Below are 18,815 nucleotides of genomic sequence, written 5' to 3' on the forward strand. Positions count from 1 at the left end.
ATATGAGAGGATGCCAATTCCCTTTTAAGAATTTTTGCTGTTATTCTATTTGTCCGACCTTGTCTTGTATTGAGGCACATTAAATATCGCTCTACTTAAGCTGGCCAGGAAATAGGTATCACACACAACGGGCTTAAAACCAGAGCTACTGCACATGCATGTGCATTTACATGGTGCCATGTGTAACATACATGACTCATATATGCAGCCAGAGCAAATTAGATTACCCAGCCTGTGTAGTGAGTGTAAATTGAAGGTAGGTATAAGGAGCTTTTAATGTGCATCATGGCCCTGTGATGCCATGACATGCAATGGGCTCTTGGGTCAGCTCCATCTGTGCAATAACTTTACTCTGCTGCCAGATCACCACTTTGAATAGGTCTCATGAGACGTGGTCTAGCTCGATCAGAGGAAGGTTTTCCAGCTGTGTGTTACAATTTCCATGCCAAATTGAAACTGCGTTGGTGTAAATCTGGCACAAACATCGTAGTATATAAAGGGTGTAAACTGATCAAAAATTGAACAAATTTACCCCTAATAGCCTCGGACTGACTGTCAACTCAAAACCGTTGCCTGGGCCGAGTTCAATGAAAATGACAGAAGTGCAGAAATAGCCAGTTCTTGTAGGTAAAACCAAAAAAATTCTGTATTAATGGCAATGGGTCGTGCATTATTTGGAATGGATCAGTGTAATTGGAAGGTTAATGAGAAGCAATGTTTTATGCTGACTGTGTGACTTTGGTATTGTTTTTCGCTTCGGTTTTGCCGAGAGGTTTGGTAGATTTACTCCAATTTGGATCAGTTAAATATATCAAACTGAACATCAGAAACTCTCATTTATATGGTGCCTTTAACACAGAAGGAAGTATCAAATGCCATGGAGCAAAAAGGCTGTCCCATATTGGGAGAGATGATCAAAAACTTGGTTGAAGAGATGGGTTTAAAGACGGCTTTCAAAGGGAGAAAGAAATATAGAGCCAGAGGGCGTTAGGGAAGGACTTTCAGAGAATACACCCGAGGTGGCTCTGCCACAAAGGTGGATGAAAGGAGAACATAATGCACAGAAGGCTGAAGAACACAGATGGGACATAAGGAATTTGCAGAGGTAGCGTGGGGCAAGGCCATGGAAGAATTTGAAGATAAGGATGATTTTAAACTCAATGCATTAAGTGGCAGTGAGCCAGTGTAGATCTTAGCCCTTTCTCTATAAACCCAAATTTAGGTTTACACGTCCATCCAGACAGCGTTAACCTGGATTTCTGTTTAAGCTTCTCCTAACATCACAAGATTTCACAATTTTGCGAATAAACTGGATAACATTCTGTATAATTTCAGGCAAATGAAAAATAATGTACAGCAATTAACAGAGAACATCAACTTTTGGAAATTAATTCCTAACAGCCACCCTAATGTGCTGTTGCAAGAGCCTCTGTATTAACAGAACTGGCTTGTGTAAGGGTTAAACCATTTCAAACACCGAGGGCTAGATTTTGTTCCAATAATATCGACACTAAGTAGCATTATTTTGATTATCCCATTAGCAAAGGATTCCCTCATAGTACCAGAATGGAGGGGAGGCACTTGACTATCAACAGGCCTACAATGGACTTGAAAAGTTTAATATAGGCCTCAGAAGAAAACCAGCAATAACGTCCCTGCGGGAAAGGAAGGGGGGACGATGTGGGTGGGGAGGGGGGGGATAGGGGACACATATTCACTTGTGGATGGTTGACCTCCACCCAATTGGGCAAGAATTGCAAGCAACCTTTGCTCCTGAAGAACAGAAAAATAAATAGGAACAAACCACACACACAATATCATCATTTAAAGTAACAAATCTGGAAAAACAGTAGCATTTACAGTAATTCCGCACCAGCAGAAACGTTAAGAGTTAATCTGAATATTGATTTGCGGCACCAGAAATGCCCTTTGTGATAACAGCAGTTCTAAAATTTAGCTCTCAATAGTTTTGCAGCAGTTGAACAATTAGCCATTCTGTAATGAGCACTGCTCATATCCTACACCACTATCTGACCATAGGTTAATATCCATCCTGAGGCAGATATCAATGTGATGTTGTGCAGTGGCGGAAGCACGTGCTACCCTTTGGATAGCGTTAAGGAGATTCCACACCCGTGAGCTATTTATTGAAAGTAACGGGCATTGTGTAACAGGTGAAAGCCAATGCAGAGAGAGGGGAAACGAAAAAAAAGGAATCACCTTCAAAATATCAACTAATCCAACAGTAATTAATAATTGGTCACCAAAATCAGCTGCTGTTGTATCACCATTTGGAACAGTGCAAGTAGCCCAATAAAGAGCGATACTACAGCTTTCAATCAATTCTGTGTCACATTATCCCAAGAGATTGTGTAGTTGCCTTCCAGCAGACATTTTACCCAAACTACATTAGCTTGACAGAGAGGAGTTGACTCTGATCACGGATCAGAGCCGAGTAGTGCAGAGCCGCGTCATAATTCATCTCGAGAGGCTGTGTCGATGGGGGCTTGGGGCTGTAGTGCCTCCGTGTTCTGAGCTTCGGTGCCGATGTCTCCCTGCTCCTTAGTTTTGCTGGAGAGTTTTCGGTTCCAGTCTGTTGCTATGTCATCATTGTCCCAGATTATAGAGGTTTCAGTATCACTGACATAGCCTGGTTCTCCAGTGTAGTGCGTCGGGTAAATCAGCAGTGGCTCCACTGAAAAGGCTTTCAAATTGCGAAGGTCGTAGAACATCATGTAATCTTCTCTGTTAAAATGTAATGAATATGTGTTATTATTACCAAAATTATGTTTGATTTACTACATTTTCCATTACTGACTGACATAAATCTACATCACAGGGCTTGAGTCCTCATCAGTGTCAGTAGAAGCCTCTTAACTCGAGGCTCATTTGCTTTCCAGACTATTAACTTAATGGAAAGCATGTTGAGGTTAGATGGTGCACGGGTTAGACGTGGGGTGAAGTTCCCTCTATTCTGTCATAAAGAGAAAAGAAAAAACTTGCATTTATATAGCGCCTTTCGCTTCCCAAAGCGCTTTACAGCCAATGAAGTAATTTTGAAGAGTAGCCACTGTTGTAATGTAGGCACAGCAAGATCCCACAAACAGCAATGTGATAATGACCAGATAATCTGTTCTTTAATGATGTTGATTGAGGGATAAATATTGGCCAGGACACCAGTGAGAACTCCCCTGCTCTTCTTCAAAATAGTACCATGGGATCTTTTACGTCCACCTGAGAGGGCAGACAGCGCCTCGGTTTAACGTCTCATTCGGAAGACGATATCTCCGACAGTGCAGCATTCCCTCAGTACTGTACTGGTGTATCAGCCTAGATTATGTGCTTAAGACCCTAACAATGTGCCTTAAAAACAGTCTCAGAAGAGCATCCTCCAAGGTGACATTTCTTTTTCCACACCATCAATTACCGTGCCGTCTGAGTGATTCTGCCAATTTAATGCACATTATATTATGGGGGCAGCTTCGTGCTACAGATTAAAATCTCCTACCACCTGGATTGGGCCTTCAAAAATTCAAGTCATAAAGGGCTCATGGCGAAAGGACAGTAATTGACCCAGAACACCACCACACCCCTCTAAAAAAAAGCATCTTCATTTATTCCCATTTTACTTTTTGCTTCTTTTCTCAAACCTTTTTCACAGTGGTTGCTGTTTTGCAAATGGACCGTGGCAATACCAATCATGACTTATTGTGCTACAGGAGTCACGGTGAAACTACATTAAGAAAGAAAGACTTGCATTTCTATAGCGCCTATTCACAGCCTCAGGATGTCCCAAATCACTTCACAGCCAATGACATACTTTTGAAGTGTCGTCATTGTTGTAATGTAGGGAAACATTGCAGCCAATTTGTACACAGCAAGGTCCCACAAACAGTAATGTGATAATGACCAGATAATCTGTTTCAGTGATGTTGGTTGAGGGATAAATATTGGCCAGGACACCAGGGAGTACGCCCCTGCTTGAAATAGTGCCATGGGATCTTTCACATCCACCCGAGAGGGCAGACAGGCCCTCAGTTTAACATCTCATCTGAAAGACGGCACAATCCAGGAGGGCAGCACTCCTTCAGTACTGCACTGGAGTTTCAGCGTGGATTATGTGCTCAAGTCTCCAGAGTGGGACATGAACCCACAGCCTTCTGACTCAGAGGCGAGAGTGCTACCCACTGAGGCACGGCAGACTCACATTAGATGTGATGAACATCACATGACCTAGAGAATCTGATTTGTTCAACCTCCCAAGTGCTAAGCAGTCAACAGGTGTCAGCTTGGCTCATTGGTCTCGCTATTGGAGTCAACGGATGTAGGTTCAAGACTCATTCCAGAACTTATGCACATAGTATCTGCTGATATTCAGTCCAATACCGAGCCGAGTGCTGCACTGTCAGAAGTGCTGTCCTTCGGATGAGACGTTAAATGGGGTCCTGTTTTCCTGTGGTTCAGGTGGATATTAAAGATGCCATGCACAATCTGAAAAAGAGCAGGGAGTTCTCCTGATATTTTGGCCAATATTCCTCCTCTCAGCCAACATCAGAAAAAGCAAAATCAATTGGTCATTCACCTTACTAATATTTCTGGGGCCTAGTCGCGTGCAAAATGGCTGCTTTATTTAGCAACTTTGGCTATAATTCATCATGTGTAAAGGACATTTTGGATGCTTTTTTGATAGGTGTAATAAAGCACTATTCAGATATTCTGGGATTTTCCACATCTGTGCTTGCCATTATAATGACTCTATAATCACTTCTAGCAAAAAAGAGGATTTAACCGTGGCAATACCAAAAAACTACAACCGCCCAAAATTTGCAATTTGGTAATAGTGTTGGTGTTTAAGATTCCAAATTTTTGATGATAAAACTTCATTTACTCTGTTGGTGCTGGAGGGGCTGTGGGCTGACACCTGCGTGGGATGTTTCCTTTTATTTCCCTCCCTCTATATTTTACATGGCTCTTGGTTAGCGTGGCTGCAGCACATCACAGAGCCGTGCTGAAGTGATGACCCAATGGGGGTAGAATCAGGGGCTATGTGCACTTCAAGAGGAGACAGATACCAGGCCAGCCATGAGGCAGCTTCTAGGGCAGGGGCAGGGGGGGGGGGGGGGGTTTCACCCTGCCATGAAGGAAGGCAATCAGGTTGTGGATTGTTGGTCTTGTTGACCCTCCCCCACAGTTGCGGTGGGTAGTCTCGTGTCACCGGAATGCCAAAATAAGTGGAGAATTCCTTGGGGGATTGTCAAATACACAACTATAGTCTGGAAATCAGAGTCAGCAATATCATCATTCACAAACTTAACAATGCCTGTGTTAAAATAACAGACAAAGGAATTTGATACAAGCTCGCCAGCCATTCAGATGACAATGTCCGGCAGCACCATTTCCAGGTCATGTTTCAAACCTACATTTTACACATCTGTCCATATTTCTACAGTTTAATTTTCCAGCTGTTAATCCCTTTCCCTCTCAGTGCCCCTCCCTTTGCTACCTTGTCTCGTTCTGTAAACGAAGGAGCCTGTTGTTCGGTGTTCTTTTGTCGTGCCCATTCTTTCGTGGAGATGGGCTCTGCTGCTTCCTGGGACTCCAGAGACTGCCGACATTTGAAATATTTGTAGGTATTCCTCCAATGTAGTCTGCTTGTTTAATATTTTACAGTCGGCTCCATTTATTTTACATTTGCAATGAATGTTATTTCAATTTGATCCAGATGCTGGGATGAAGTGAAATGTTACAAGGCTGAGCTTTGTCCCATTATATTTCTGTGTCAGCTAGAATGGTGTGATTTTCCAGTCAGAGGAGTGAGAGCCAGGGAGAGGAACAATACCATACATTATGTGCAGAATGTGATGAAGGGAATGTGTTAAGACTCCATTTCTGAGATATACTAAAACACTATCTCAGGGTGTCCCAAAGTGCTTCACAGCTAATGAAGTACTTTTGAAGAGTAGCCATGGTTGTAATGTAGGAATCGTGGCAGCCAATTTGCACACAGCCTGGTCCCAGAAACAGCAATGAAACAATGACCAGATAATATGTTTTAAGTGATGTTGGTTGAGGGATAAATATTGGCCAGGATACCGAGGGAGAACTCCCCTGCTCTTCTTCGAAATAGTGCCATGAGATCTTTTCCATTCACCTAAGAGGGCATCCCATCCGAAAGATTGCACCTCTGACAGTGCAGCACTCTCTCAGTACTGCACTGCAGGGTCAGCCTATACTTTGTGCTCTACTCTCTGGAGTGGGGCTGGAACCCACAACCTTCTGACTTAGAGACGAGACAGCTAACCACTGAGCTACAGCTGACAGCTGGACCACGTAGCACTCTGGCAGGTGTCCTGTTATTTGCAACCCCAGCGCTGGTCAATTTTCATGTTTCCACTCATTTTCCATTTTGCTTTGCTCATATTCATAACAGCTACAGCAGGTTTGCTGAGTAACACAATTGTGGTAATGTGTTATGTGAGCAAAATGATGAAATCCAGTGAACGTTAACCATTTTCCTTGCATGGTTTATAAAGATTATGGCCAAGTATCATAGTACGTGCAGGAAGAGGCCATTCGGCCCATCGGGCCTGTGCTGGTGCTTCAAAAGAGCTATCCATTTAGTCCCATTCTCCAGCTGAGGCCTAACCAGTGATTTATAAAGGTTTAGCATAACTTCCTTACATTTGTACTCTATGCCTCTATTAATAATGCACAGGATCCCATATGCTTTTTTAACAGCTTTCTCAACAGTCTTCTCAACAAGGCCTTTTTAACACCTTCAAAGATTTGTGTATGTGAACCCCCAGGTCTCTCTGTTCCTGCATCCCCTTTAAAATTGGACCATGTAGTTTATATTGCCTCTCCTCATTCTTCCTACCAAAATGTATCACTTCACACCTCCCTGCGTTAAATTTCATCTGATATGTGTCTGCCCATTTCACCAGTCTGTCTATGTCCTGCTAAAGTCTGTTATTATGCTCCACATTGTGTACTACATTTCCGAGTTTCGTGTCAACTGTAAACTTTGAAACGATACCCTCTATGCCCAAGTCCAGATCATTAATATATATCAAAATATATTAAAAAGGTAAACACAGCCATTTCTAATTTAATTAAGGGCAATGGCATCTATCCTGTATAATGTGTAAAATAGGTGTGAAGTGGTGCATTTTGGTAGGAGCAATAAGGAGACCACATACTTCTTGGGAAATTGAGCCTAAATGGGGAAGAGGAGCAAAGGGATCCAAGGGTACAGATTCACAAATCATTCACCGGTTAATAAGGCCATCAAAAATGCAAACAAAGCACTGGGGTTCATTTCAAGAGGAATAGAATTGAAATGCAAAGAGGTTATGTTAAACTTGTATAGAACTTTGGTTAGACCATACTTGGAGTACGGTGCACAGTTCTGGTCTCCATATTATAAAAATGATATAGAGGCGCTGGAGAAGGTGCAAAAAAGATTTCTATGATGATACCAGAACTGAGAGGATATCCTTATCAGGAAAGACTGAGCAGGCCTGTGGCTCTTTTCTCTAGAAAAGATAAGGCTGAGGGATGACCTGATAGAGGTTTTTAAGATAATGAAAGGGTTTGATTGGGTAGATGTGGAGAAGATATTTCCACTTGTGGGGGAGTCCAAATCTAGGAGTCATAAACATTAAATAATCACTTAATAAATCCAATGGGAAATTGAGGAGAAACTTCTTTACCCAGAGAGTGGTTAGAATGTGGAACTTGCAAGTAGTTGAGGCAAATAGCATCGATGCATTTAAGGGGAAGCTCAATAACGTAATTCGATGTAATGTAAAATTCTCTGAGTATTTATCCTGGACCAGTTCCACTTGTTTTATGAGAATGCCCCTGATTCGACTTGTTTTCTTATAAATCTGGACAATAGCCAATTGTCACTGCCCAGGAAGTTTTCACTCTCCTAACAGCCTGTGTGTCTGTAAGGTGCAGGAGCACGGATTCAACCCATCACAATTTATTTGGGTGGAGACATTTTAAGGCTGATTCCACGATTAGACACTTCCGGCGAGGAACAGCAATCACAGGGAGCGCAGTTTAGGAATTGTGAGCTTGTGGCCCATAATTTTCTGTCCATAATAACAACTGCGATTTCCTCCCTTCACCTCCTGGAAGGGCCACTCCTTCAATCAGCACTTTTATTTCCTGTTTTGATTTTCTGCCTATTTTCTTGAAGATGTTAAGGTCCATTACCAGTGCGTCCAGTAGCCCTCTATAACCCCCCAATTCTCTATTCTTCCCTCTGAGCACGGACAGTGAGTACCAAGTCCAATCCTATCCTCACCCAGTGTCGACAAGTACACCTTTCTAGCAATGGTTTGCTAGGTAGCTATCAGCAGCAGGAGCCATGGCTGATTTTGCATCTCCTTAGCTTGAGGATCTTGAGGCCAACTCTAACCCCCTGGTGTAGCCCAAATCTGAGATTACCCAACTCAACACAAACCAGCAATTAAACCTAGGACTTGCCCAATGTATACGGCTTGGTGTCACACCACACGGTGGCATTTACTCACTCAGCCGTTGAGGAAATCTGGGGTTGGCACACTTCCAATATCTGGAGGTCTCCTTGGGAATATGAACTCAGAACATAGGAACAGGAGTAGGCCATTCAGCCCCTCGAGCCTGTTCCGCCATTCAATTAGATCATAGCTGATCTGTATCTTAACTCCATCTACTTGCCTTAGTTCCATGTCCCTTAATACCCTTGTCTACTAAAAATCTATCAATCTCAGTTTTGAAATTTTCAATTGACCTATCCTCAACAGCTTTTAGGGGGAGAGAGTTCCAGATTTCTACTACCCATTGTGTGAATCTATGTCAAGGCTATGGGGCAGGGTTATGAGTTTGAATCCTTGGCAATCTAGTGGTGGGAGGAAGGGATTTGAGCTTTATATACCAGCAGTCTCATCGAGGCCAATTTGAGCTAACATTCCTGGTAAGAAGGATGTATACGTTCTTCCCAACAGCACCCTTCCCCCTCAGGTGAAGTACTTGGTGGATGAAAAAGTGCTCCATCAAGCAATCAGGCTGACAGTGAATTAACCTATCTGCTGTGAACAATCAGTTAATCAAAGGTGATTGACGGGTTAGATTGAATTTAAGTTCAGGCCTTGCCAATGGGATTCCAGTGCCCTACTACTATTGTTGGTGCTACCAACTCTGCGCCCGTCATGAAGCATCTCAACTGTGGAAATCGTCAGACACTTGCATTTCTAATACCATTTTATCTCAACCGATGCTGTTTATGGTAAGAGGTTAGAATGTCTTACGCTGCACTCTTCATTGCTGAACCATGCCCCCTCTTTCTCACCACTGGCCAGACATCTGTCAGTTACTTACACTGGATGTTTATTGTACATGATGGGTAGAAATTCATCCACTGGCAACATCTTCCCAAAAGGCTCAGCTGCCAACAGTTTTTTGGCCCCTTGCTGGGATATAATGTAGGCCAACGTCCAGTAGGAATAATCTGCTTCTACTAGGTTCATAATGCCAGGCACGGACTTTTCTGGCTGTTGCACCTGCATCCGTTTCCGACCAATGTAGCTGAAGTAAAAGCAACAATGAAAAATGTAAAGTGACTTTGTGTGGAAGGAGCAGACCGACCGACGCAGGTTAAATATGATGCTGCATCTATTCCAGGTCCTAAACACAGAGTATCCCGGGGTGGTGCACAGATGACACCCCTGTTCAGTTAAAAGAAAAATATTTCTAAAGAGTAATTGGACAAAATATTCACAATGATAGATATAATGCAAAAGAATAGCAGCAATATTAACTTAAAGGAATGCTCGAGGACAGGCCTTGACGTTGAGTGTTCACCATACCCACTTGCTTCCAATTGTAGCTAATATCTTCTCGTCCTTTCTGTGGCTGGCCTCTGTATCACGACATTGTGCTGCTCATCTCCTACACCCAGCATTCTATACTGAGCCTTGTTATTTGAACTTCAGCATTGATATGAAGATAATCAGCACCGGCCTGGAAATCAGGCTCTTTGAAGTAAAAAGTAATTGAATTTAACTTCTCTCATCACGGTGAGGGATGTTAGCCGAATGGAGCACTTTCCATTCTTTCCACCCAGTGCCAGTATCGAGCATACCTGGGTCAGATATAGCTTGGCTGGATGCAAAGTAAAGCTCCAAAGTGCATCAGGCCAAAATCAGAAGGGCAACATCTACTGTGCCATCCTATGGTCTCACTGAGTGCAATGCCCGATCTAGCGCTGAATTAGGGGAAATTTTTCTGTCGTGAGCCCATTCCGACTAAAAGCTAAACTGAGACTGTCCACATTCAATTCACTTAGCACCATCATAGTCAGCAAAAAAGGCATTCATCCCATCAGCCTAGGCTGGATTTGAATCAACACTCGGAGATGACAATCCAGTGTCTCACCTGCCGCATCAGATAGGCCCCAGAAGTTGAAGGGCTTTTTAGGTTTAAGTTTGGTGGAGGTATTTTTTAATTGAGTATTCAAGAAGAAAAGGCCTGTGTGCAGCCCATATCCAAGGTATTTCTTTAAATTTCTAAAGTGCGGGGATTAAGGCAAAGGGCATATTTGGATACTGTACAATTGATGTGAGGCAAATCTTTTTTTCCAGTGCTATAGTAATTGGACTATTTCTCTTATTAGTGATTGCACGTCAAATATGTTCATAAAAAAAGGAGCTGGTTGCAGTGCCCATCAGATGGGAGGTGGGCAGAGCACCAGCAGGAGGCCTGAAACCATTTCCATGGTGAGGCTTCATTTGCAGAATTTCAGCGAGCTGCCAGAGCTGAACGAGTGCTGACAGGTAAGCTGCCGATCAGAGGGCAGAAAGTCTGGCGGCTCCTGTGCAGAGCTAAGCAAGAACTCTTCTCTTAAATGGGGGGGCGGGGGGGGCAAGGTAGGTAACCCTGGGGTGGGGGGGGGTGACTGAGTGACCGGCAGTGGGTGGGAAGATTTTTGTGGAGTGGGAGGAGCATTCATGTATCTCCGAGACCCACAAAAATCAGTGTCACCGCTTTTATTGTTGCTGTTTTTGGAGCAGCCTCCACCAGTCCCTTTAAGGCTGGTTAGGCCGTTCTACGTCCAGTACTACAGCCAGTGAGCTGTAGGCTGCCTCCTTCTTCAGTGTGAACGGGGCAGTAGAAAGTCATTGCCCACAACGCTTAAAAACAACGGCAGCTTCTATCCATATGGTGAGCTAGATTGTCTACCTCATGGGATTGGAACCTTAGAACAATTCCCATTCCTTGCATGGATACAACAGAACATGCTGAATTATTTTAACATCTGTTGTTAAAAAAGAAAAAAGAAAGACCTGCATTTCTATAGAGCCTTTCACAACCTCAGGACATCCCAAAGCGCACCACAGCCAATTAAGTACTTTTGACGTGCAGTCACTGCTGTGATGTAGGAAACACGGCAGCCAATTTGCACACAGCAAGGTCCCACAAATAGCAATGAGAAAATGACCAGATAATTTGTTTTAGGTGTTGGTTGAGGGATAAATATTGTCCAGGGCACCAGAGAGAACTCCCCTGCTCTTCTTCGGAATAGTGCCATGGGATCTCTTACGTCCACCTGAGAGGGAAGACTGGGCCTCGGTTTAACGTCTCATCTGAAAGACGGCACCCCTGACAGTGCAGCACTCCCTCAGTACTGGACTGGAGTGTCAGCCTGGAGTATGTGCTCAAATCTCTAGAGTGCGACTTGAACCCGTGACCTTCTGACTCAAAGGTGAGAGTGTTATCCACTGAGTCACGGCTTAACCAACTGAAGAAAAAAAGCATGTTTGCAAGTCTATCTTTGTATCTATGTTATAAATATATCACTTTTGCTGTGAACTGCCGGACACAAGATTTACCACTGGGAAGACATGTCCAAATAAGGCACAAATGATAACATTTCTGACATTTATCTGTTCACAAGGAAATATTTGCCCTTTGATGGATAATTGTGTTTTTTTTAACAACAGTGTAGTTTGAGATTAAGGCCAATAAATTGGGTAGACCCCTTTTTGTAATGCTCTCCTTGGGATCTACACAGTATTCTAAAGACACCACCTTGCAGGGAGGCTTTTGTATTGCTGACAAGGCTGTTATCTTTGAGGTTGCAGTATATGAAGAGTTTCGTACAGAAGGTGTACACCAACTAAAGCAGTTTGCTGCTAATTGGTGAGAATGCTTGCAGCCAGCAATTTTAAAATGCAAATGCCTCTTTACAAGCAGCAGGTGCGTGCTTAACCGTTAACATATAAGCTACAAAACATGTTGTTAAACAGATAGCTTCAGTCTCCAGTGGGCTATTTAAATCCAGGAGAGGAAACACAGACACACAAAAAGCCCCAAGACGTCCCATGGACTCGTGAACAGGTAAGTCAGATGAGACATCAGCAGCACCGACTCACTCTATTTCAGAGCTGTCCTGGTCCGCAGTTCCATCTCATCCTTCACCTCATCCGGCTCTTTAACAAAAACCTTTTTCTCTTCCTTTCAGGTGTCAAGGACCGCAAGCTTCAACAACTCTTAGATACCAACGCTCCTCCTGATCCTTCTTCCCCACCCCTCCTTCCAATCATTTAATCACTCCTGCCCTGTACCCTATCACTGATTTTTCCCCTTTGTTCTTTCCTCCTGCCCCCACCCCCACTTTCCCTGGCTCTGCACTTGCTTATAAACTGTTCAATCTCTAACTTCTTCCAGTTCTGATGAAAGGACATTGACCTGAAACATTAACTCTGTTTCTTTCTCCACAGATGCTGCCTGACCTGCTGAGTGTTTCCAACGTTTTCTGTTTTTAAGTCAGATGAGAACCGTTCTAGTCAAACTGCGACATGTGGTCAACTTGACTTATACAAAAAAATTAGGGTTACTGGTGGTTTGGTCCTTGGAAATCTAATTCAGAAAACCATGGTAAAACAGACAGGTTCTGCAGTGTTCAATCTCAAGTCTTTCTAATCAGTTATTATACTATCAGACTCACATCAGGTCCCAGTCCAGCTGGTTCTCCTCGATATCTTCCATTAGCTTTGTTATCTTTTTTCGAAAATGTGGCTCAAACCTATTGTCATCTTCTAAGACGAGAACCTTCTCCAACCCTTGGTCAACGACCTGCATCACAGAGACACAGCACTTAAAACTGTTCGGTTGCACAGTCTAAGTTCGTACAGTATTCCCTTCAATATAGAAGATTAAGGGATGATTTAATTGAGATGTCTAAGATAATTAAAGGAGTTGATAGGGTAGATAGAGAGAAACTATTTCCTCTGGTGGGGGAGTCCAGAACAAGGAGGGCATAACCTTAAATTAGAGCTAGGCTGTTCAGGAGTGATGTCAGGAAACACTTCTTCACGCAAAGGGTAGTGGAAATCTGGAACTCTCTCCCCCAACAAGCTGTTGAGGCCAGGGGTCAATTGAAAGATTCCAAACTGAGATTGATAAGATTTTTGTTAGGTAAGGGTATTAAAGGTTACAGAACCGAGGCGGGTAGCTGGAGCTGAGATACAGATCAGCCATGATCTATTTGAATGGCAGAACAGGCTCGAGGGGCTGAATGGCCTATTCCTGTTCCTACGTTCCTGTTAATGAAGCGGCATTGAGACAGCCCTGAAAGCAGATAATCTTCCTGCCCTGTCGGCCAGTAGACGCATGCATCATAGTCAGAGCCAGATTAAGAATTCTTGGAGCCCTGGGGCACCCTGCCCTCTCCCCCTTCACACAACCCAACTCCTCTCCCCAAATATATGTATCAAAAAGATTTGAAACACAGTTATTGAAATAATCACAGTGTTTCAACTATTGAATTTAGAAATTGAACATGTGTAAGTTTCCAGATCAAAATGTTCTCATTTTAGTAAATGTGCGCATTAAATGAGAAAACAAGCAGCAAATCTGTGAGGAGAGTAATGGAAAAATACAAAAACACAACTAACACGAGAGTGACCGTTACTGGAGGAATTCACACCGACTCCATCCCTCTCCCCGGTCACTGTCTGAGGCTGAACCAGATCGTTCGCAACCTTGGCGTCCTATTTGACCTTGAGATGAGCTTCCGACCACATATCCGCTCCATCACCAAAACCTACTTCCACCTCCGTAACTTTGCCTGTCTCCGCCCCTGCCTCAGCTCATCTGCTGCTGAAACCCTCATCCATGCCTTTGTTATCTCTAGACTTAACTATTCCAATGCTCTCCTGGCCGGCCTCCCATCTTCCACCCTCCGTAAACTTGAGCTCATCTAAAACTCTGCTGCCCGTATCCTAACTCGCTCCAAGCCCCATTTACCCATCACACCTGTGCTCGCTGACCTACATTGGCTCCCGGTCCGGGAACACCTTGATTTTAAAATTCTCATCCTTGTTTTCAAATCCCTCCATGGCCTTGTCCCTCCCTATTTCTGTAACTTCATCCAACCCTACAACCCTCCGAGGTCTCTGTGCTCCTCCAATTCTTGCCTCTTGCGCATCCCCGATTTTAATCGTTCCACCATTGCCGGCCGTGCCTTCAGCTGCCTCGGCCCTAAGCTCTGGAATTCCCTCCCTAAACCTCTTCGCCTCTCTACCTCTCTCTCCACCTTTAAGTCGCTCCTTAAAACCTACCACTTTGGCCAAGCCTTTAGTCACCTGACCTAATATTTTCTTATGTGGCTTGGTGTCAAATTTTGTTTGATAATCGCCCCTGTGAAGCACCTTGGGATGTTTTATCATGTTGAAGGTGCTATATAAATGCAAGTTGTTGTTGATACAGCTGCATATTTGAGGCACAAATGATTCATCTGTCCTTGAGAATAATGGGGCCTAAACTGACTATAGCGGTTATCTAAATTGGGATTGGGGTGCGGGATAAAGCTATCCAATCAGAATCTTTCCTTATCTCTTGTCATGTCCTATTAACATCTGGAGCTGTCCAATTTTAAATAGGTGGAGAGAAAAAATGTTTTATGCGCTTTTACAGAACAGTCTTCACGTGCGTTACTGAAATGCTGGAACAGATGAGATGGATCACACAGTCAGTCAGTTTCAACCTGATGGATGAAAGTCTTCTCTCTCACTGTTGTAACAACTTTTAAGTGAAATGAGTTTGATGCGTTCTTATTCGAGTTCTCATTGGGAGCGAGCCCACTGCACAAAACTGGATTCTGGATAGCCGATGGGGGCAGTAATAGACGCTTTTCTAAAGTGGGAGTGTGAGCTTAGTATGTATTGTAGAACTGGGGTAGATGTGCCATATGGGAAATCGGGAGATTTCCCAGGTGCCTCGGTAAATGATTCCACAGTGCTGTATTATCGGCGGCCTCTCTTTATCGGTGAGAATCCTCTGCCCTTTCGGGGGAGTCAGTTTGCTCCTGTTGTATGAGCAGACTAAAGTGAACCTTACCCTTCATCTTCATCCCGACCTGGGAGAGCTTGGTGCCGACAATGGGTGACAAAAGTGCAAGTCAATTTCCAGCATGGGCGCCCCTCACATTAAAAAAGTGTGGGGAGTATTCATTCATTTGTTTACGCACAATGTCACATTGGAACATATCACTATGCCCCTGGGGTGTGACATGATTGTGACATAATGGACAGCTTCTCTGGGCCTCTCGCCTCAAAGATTTGTCACTGCTGATGAGCACATTTGCTAAATTGAGAACATTTTGATCAGGGAACTTGTACATGTTGAATTTCTAAATTAAATAGCTGAAACGGTGTATTTATTTCAATAACTGTCTTTCAAATCTTTTTCAAGGCTCAAACCTAAATACACTGATGTTAATTAACCCCTGATGTGTTTGAAGCCAGTGAATTCATTGAAAGTAGTTCCTTGCTCTAGACGTAGGTGGTGCTATTTTCTCTGTCAAGTAGCTTCTGGTTTCCTACAGCAACTCTCATTTAAGTTAATGACTGAGGTCAGTGGTTATTTGTCTGGATGCCCAAACCTGTTATTTTAAATGTGAAGGATGAAATTCTCTACCCATCAATTTTGAAAGTGCACAATAGGGATATTTTGTCAAACACTGTCAAAACAGACTGCTAATTGTACACCACACGTTGGATAAAGATAGCAATTCACTCACATCTGGTGATGCATAACTCACATAATGTCTTGATGTCAACCCTGTACATGTACATTGTAAAACTGAAAAGTTGGAAAGTTACCAGAACTGAGGAGCTAGTATCTGATATCTGGACATGTGTTAATGCTGGAGGGGCTGGTACATTTGCCAAGGGTTTCCCAATAAATACACAGGCATTGTATAAATGGTTTAAATCAACCATCCAAAAAACGTATTCTCCTCAGAAGAAAAGATGATACCTGGGTCTGTTTTGGCTTTTGCACAATGTGTGCACTATACTGGTATTCACATTGAATGTGCATCGGAGGTTAGCTCTGAGATTCAGGCAGAGATGGAAAGGAGATCAGTTCTAAAATGGCTTTTGTATAAAATCGCTAACCATAGCTGCAGACCACAGAAGTGATCATTTAGGAACATTGCTCATTTTTCTGTTGATCCAAAAGCTTTCACAATGAGTTATATACTGTATAACTGAGTCTGTATTGCACTGCAGAACTGTACAGATAGGTCATGATATCGAATAGCCTTGTATGTTTGTTGGTTTTATAAGGAGAACAAACATTTGACTCTTGATGTGCACATTACTGCTGTGGAGTTACAATATGTGTCACAACAGGGAGAAAGGCTGCCACCCAAAAGATTGGTGACCACTTACTGGAGTTTGTGCTGGAGGAAGAACATGTTACTCCATGGATTTCTGGGATGTGCATTCATGCCTATGATCCCGCACCCAGTAAGATCTTGATATAGGCTCTGTCACCACGGGGAAGCCCCCAAGCAGAAGTCCACCAGTCCTCCCAGAGGTAATAGGGATGATCAGAGATTGGCCATTTCCCATGGCAACCTCCGGGACCTGATGAAGTGTATCCCAGGACGTTATGGGAGGTTAGGGAGGAAATTGTGGGTCCCCTGGCAGAGATATTTGAATCATCGACAGCTACAGGTGAGGTGCCTGAAGATTGGAGGGTAGCAAATGTTGTGCCTTTGTTTAAGAAGAGCAGCAGGGAAAAGCCTGGGAACTACAGACCGGTGAGCCTGACATCTGTAGTGGGTAAGTTGTTAGAGGGTATTCTGAGAGACAGGATCTACAGGCATTTGGAGAGGCAGGGACTGATTAGGAACAGTCAGCATGGTTTTGTGAGAGGAAAATCATGTCTCACGAATTTGATTGAGTTTTTTGAAGGGGTAACCAAGAAGATAGATGAGGGCTGTGCAGTAGATGTGGTCTACATGGACTTTAGCAAAGCCTTTGACAAGGTACCGCATGGTAGGTTGTTACATAAGGTTAAATCTCACGGGATCCAAGGTGAGGTAGCCAATTGGATACAAAATTGGCTTGACGACAGAAGACAGAGGGTGGTTGTACAGGGTTGTTTTTCAGACTGGAGGCCTGTGACCAGCGGTGTGCCTCAGGGATCGGTGCTGGGTCCGCTGTTATTTGTTATTTATATTAATGATTTGGATGAGAATTTAGGAGGAATGGTTAGTAAGTTTGCAGATGACACCAAGATTGGTGGCATTGTGGACAGTGAAGAAGGTTATCTAGGATTGCAACGGGATCTCGATAAATTGGGCCAATGGGCCGATGAATGGCAGATGGAGTTTAATTTAGATAAATGTGAGGTGATGCATTTTGGTAGATCGAATCGGGCCAGGACCTACTCCGTTAATGGTAGGGCGTTGGGGAGAGTTATAGAACAAAGAGATCTAGGAGTACAGGTTCAAAGCTCCTTGAAAGTGGAGTCACAGGTGGATAGGGTGGTGAAGAAGGCATTCGGCATGCTTGGTTTCATTGGTCAGAACATTGAATACAGGAGTTGGGATGTCTTGTTGAAGTTGTACAAGACATTAGTAAGGCCACACTTGGAATACTGTGTACAGTTCTGGTCACCCTATTATAGAAAGGATATTATTAAACTAGAAAGAGTGCAGAAAAGATTTACGAGGATGCTACCGGGACTTGATGGTTTGACTTATAGGGAGAGGTTGGATAGACTGGGACTTTTTTCCCTCGAGAGTAGGAGGTTAAGGGGTGATCTTATAGAAGTCTATAAAATAACGAGGGGCATAGATAAGGTAGATAGTCAAAATCTTTTCCCAAAGGTAGGGGAGTCTATAACGAGGGGACATAGATTTAAGGTGAGAGGGGAGAGATACAAAAGGGTCCAGAGAGGCAATTTTTCACTCAAAGGGTGGTGAGTGTCTGGAACGAGCTGCCAGAGGCAGTAGTAGAGGCGGGTACAATTTTGTCTTTTAAAAAGCATTTGGACAGTTACATGGGTAAGATGGGTATAGAGGGATATGGGCCAAGTGCAGGCAATTGGGACTAGCTTAGTGGTATAAACTGGGCGACATGGACATGTTGGGCCGAAGGGCCTGTTTCCATGTTGTAAACTTCTATGATTCTTCTATGATTCTAACCTTGTACATTTTCTAAGCATTCCATTTCGGAGAGATGCTGGTAGAGGATTAGGTCTGAGTCATCTACCAGGCCCTCTCAGCCTCAGACGGCGGATGATGTTACAGTTCAGGCCGTCTCCCTAAACTCTTTACTCATGCTTGCCTCAAGAGGCAGCTTTCAAAAGCAGGCCCACACTTCTTATGAACTAAAATGTAACTATATGCAAGTAGTGAATGGGATGCAGCAAGCTTCAGGACTAACAATCGACCCTTTATACCCAGGGTCAAACTGGATATAGTGTGGATTGCCCACGTAACTGAAACGTTATAATCTGAAGAAGGA

At 43.5% G+C, this 18,815-nt stretch overlaps 1 protein-coding gene across 1 annotated transcript in view; it reads right to left on the reverse strand.

Annotated features, from left to right (window-relative positions):
* Positions 1–1,808: 1,808 nt before the first annotated feature.
* LOC137325527 (procollagen galactosyltransferase 2-like) overlaps positions 1,809–18,815 on the reverse strand; it is a 262,241-nt gene continuing 245,234 nt past the window's right edge. The window contains exons 10-12 of the mRNA XM_067990730.1: positions 12,998–13,125; positions 9,370–9,576; positions 1,809–2,745 (exon numbers count right to left, since the gene is read on the reverse strand). Of these exons, the coding sequence (XP_067846831.1) occupies positions 2,472–2,745; positions 9,370–9,576; positions 12,998–13,125 (609 nt within the window). The 3' untranslated portion in view covers positions 1,809–2,471. The remainder of the gene's footprint in view (positions 2,746–9,369; positions 9,577–12,997; positions 13,126–18,815) is intronic.

This window comes from Heptranchias perlo, chromosome 9, assembly GCF_035084215.1.
Source record: "Heptranchias perlo isolate sHepPer1 chromosome 9, sHepPer1.hap1, whole genome shotgun sequence".
Taxonomy (NCBI): domain Eukaryota; kingdom Metazoa; phylum Chordata; class Chondrichthyes; order Hexanchiformes; family Hexanchidae; genus Heptranchias; species Heptranchias perlo.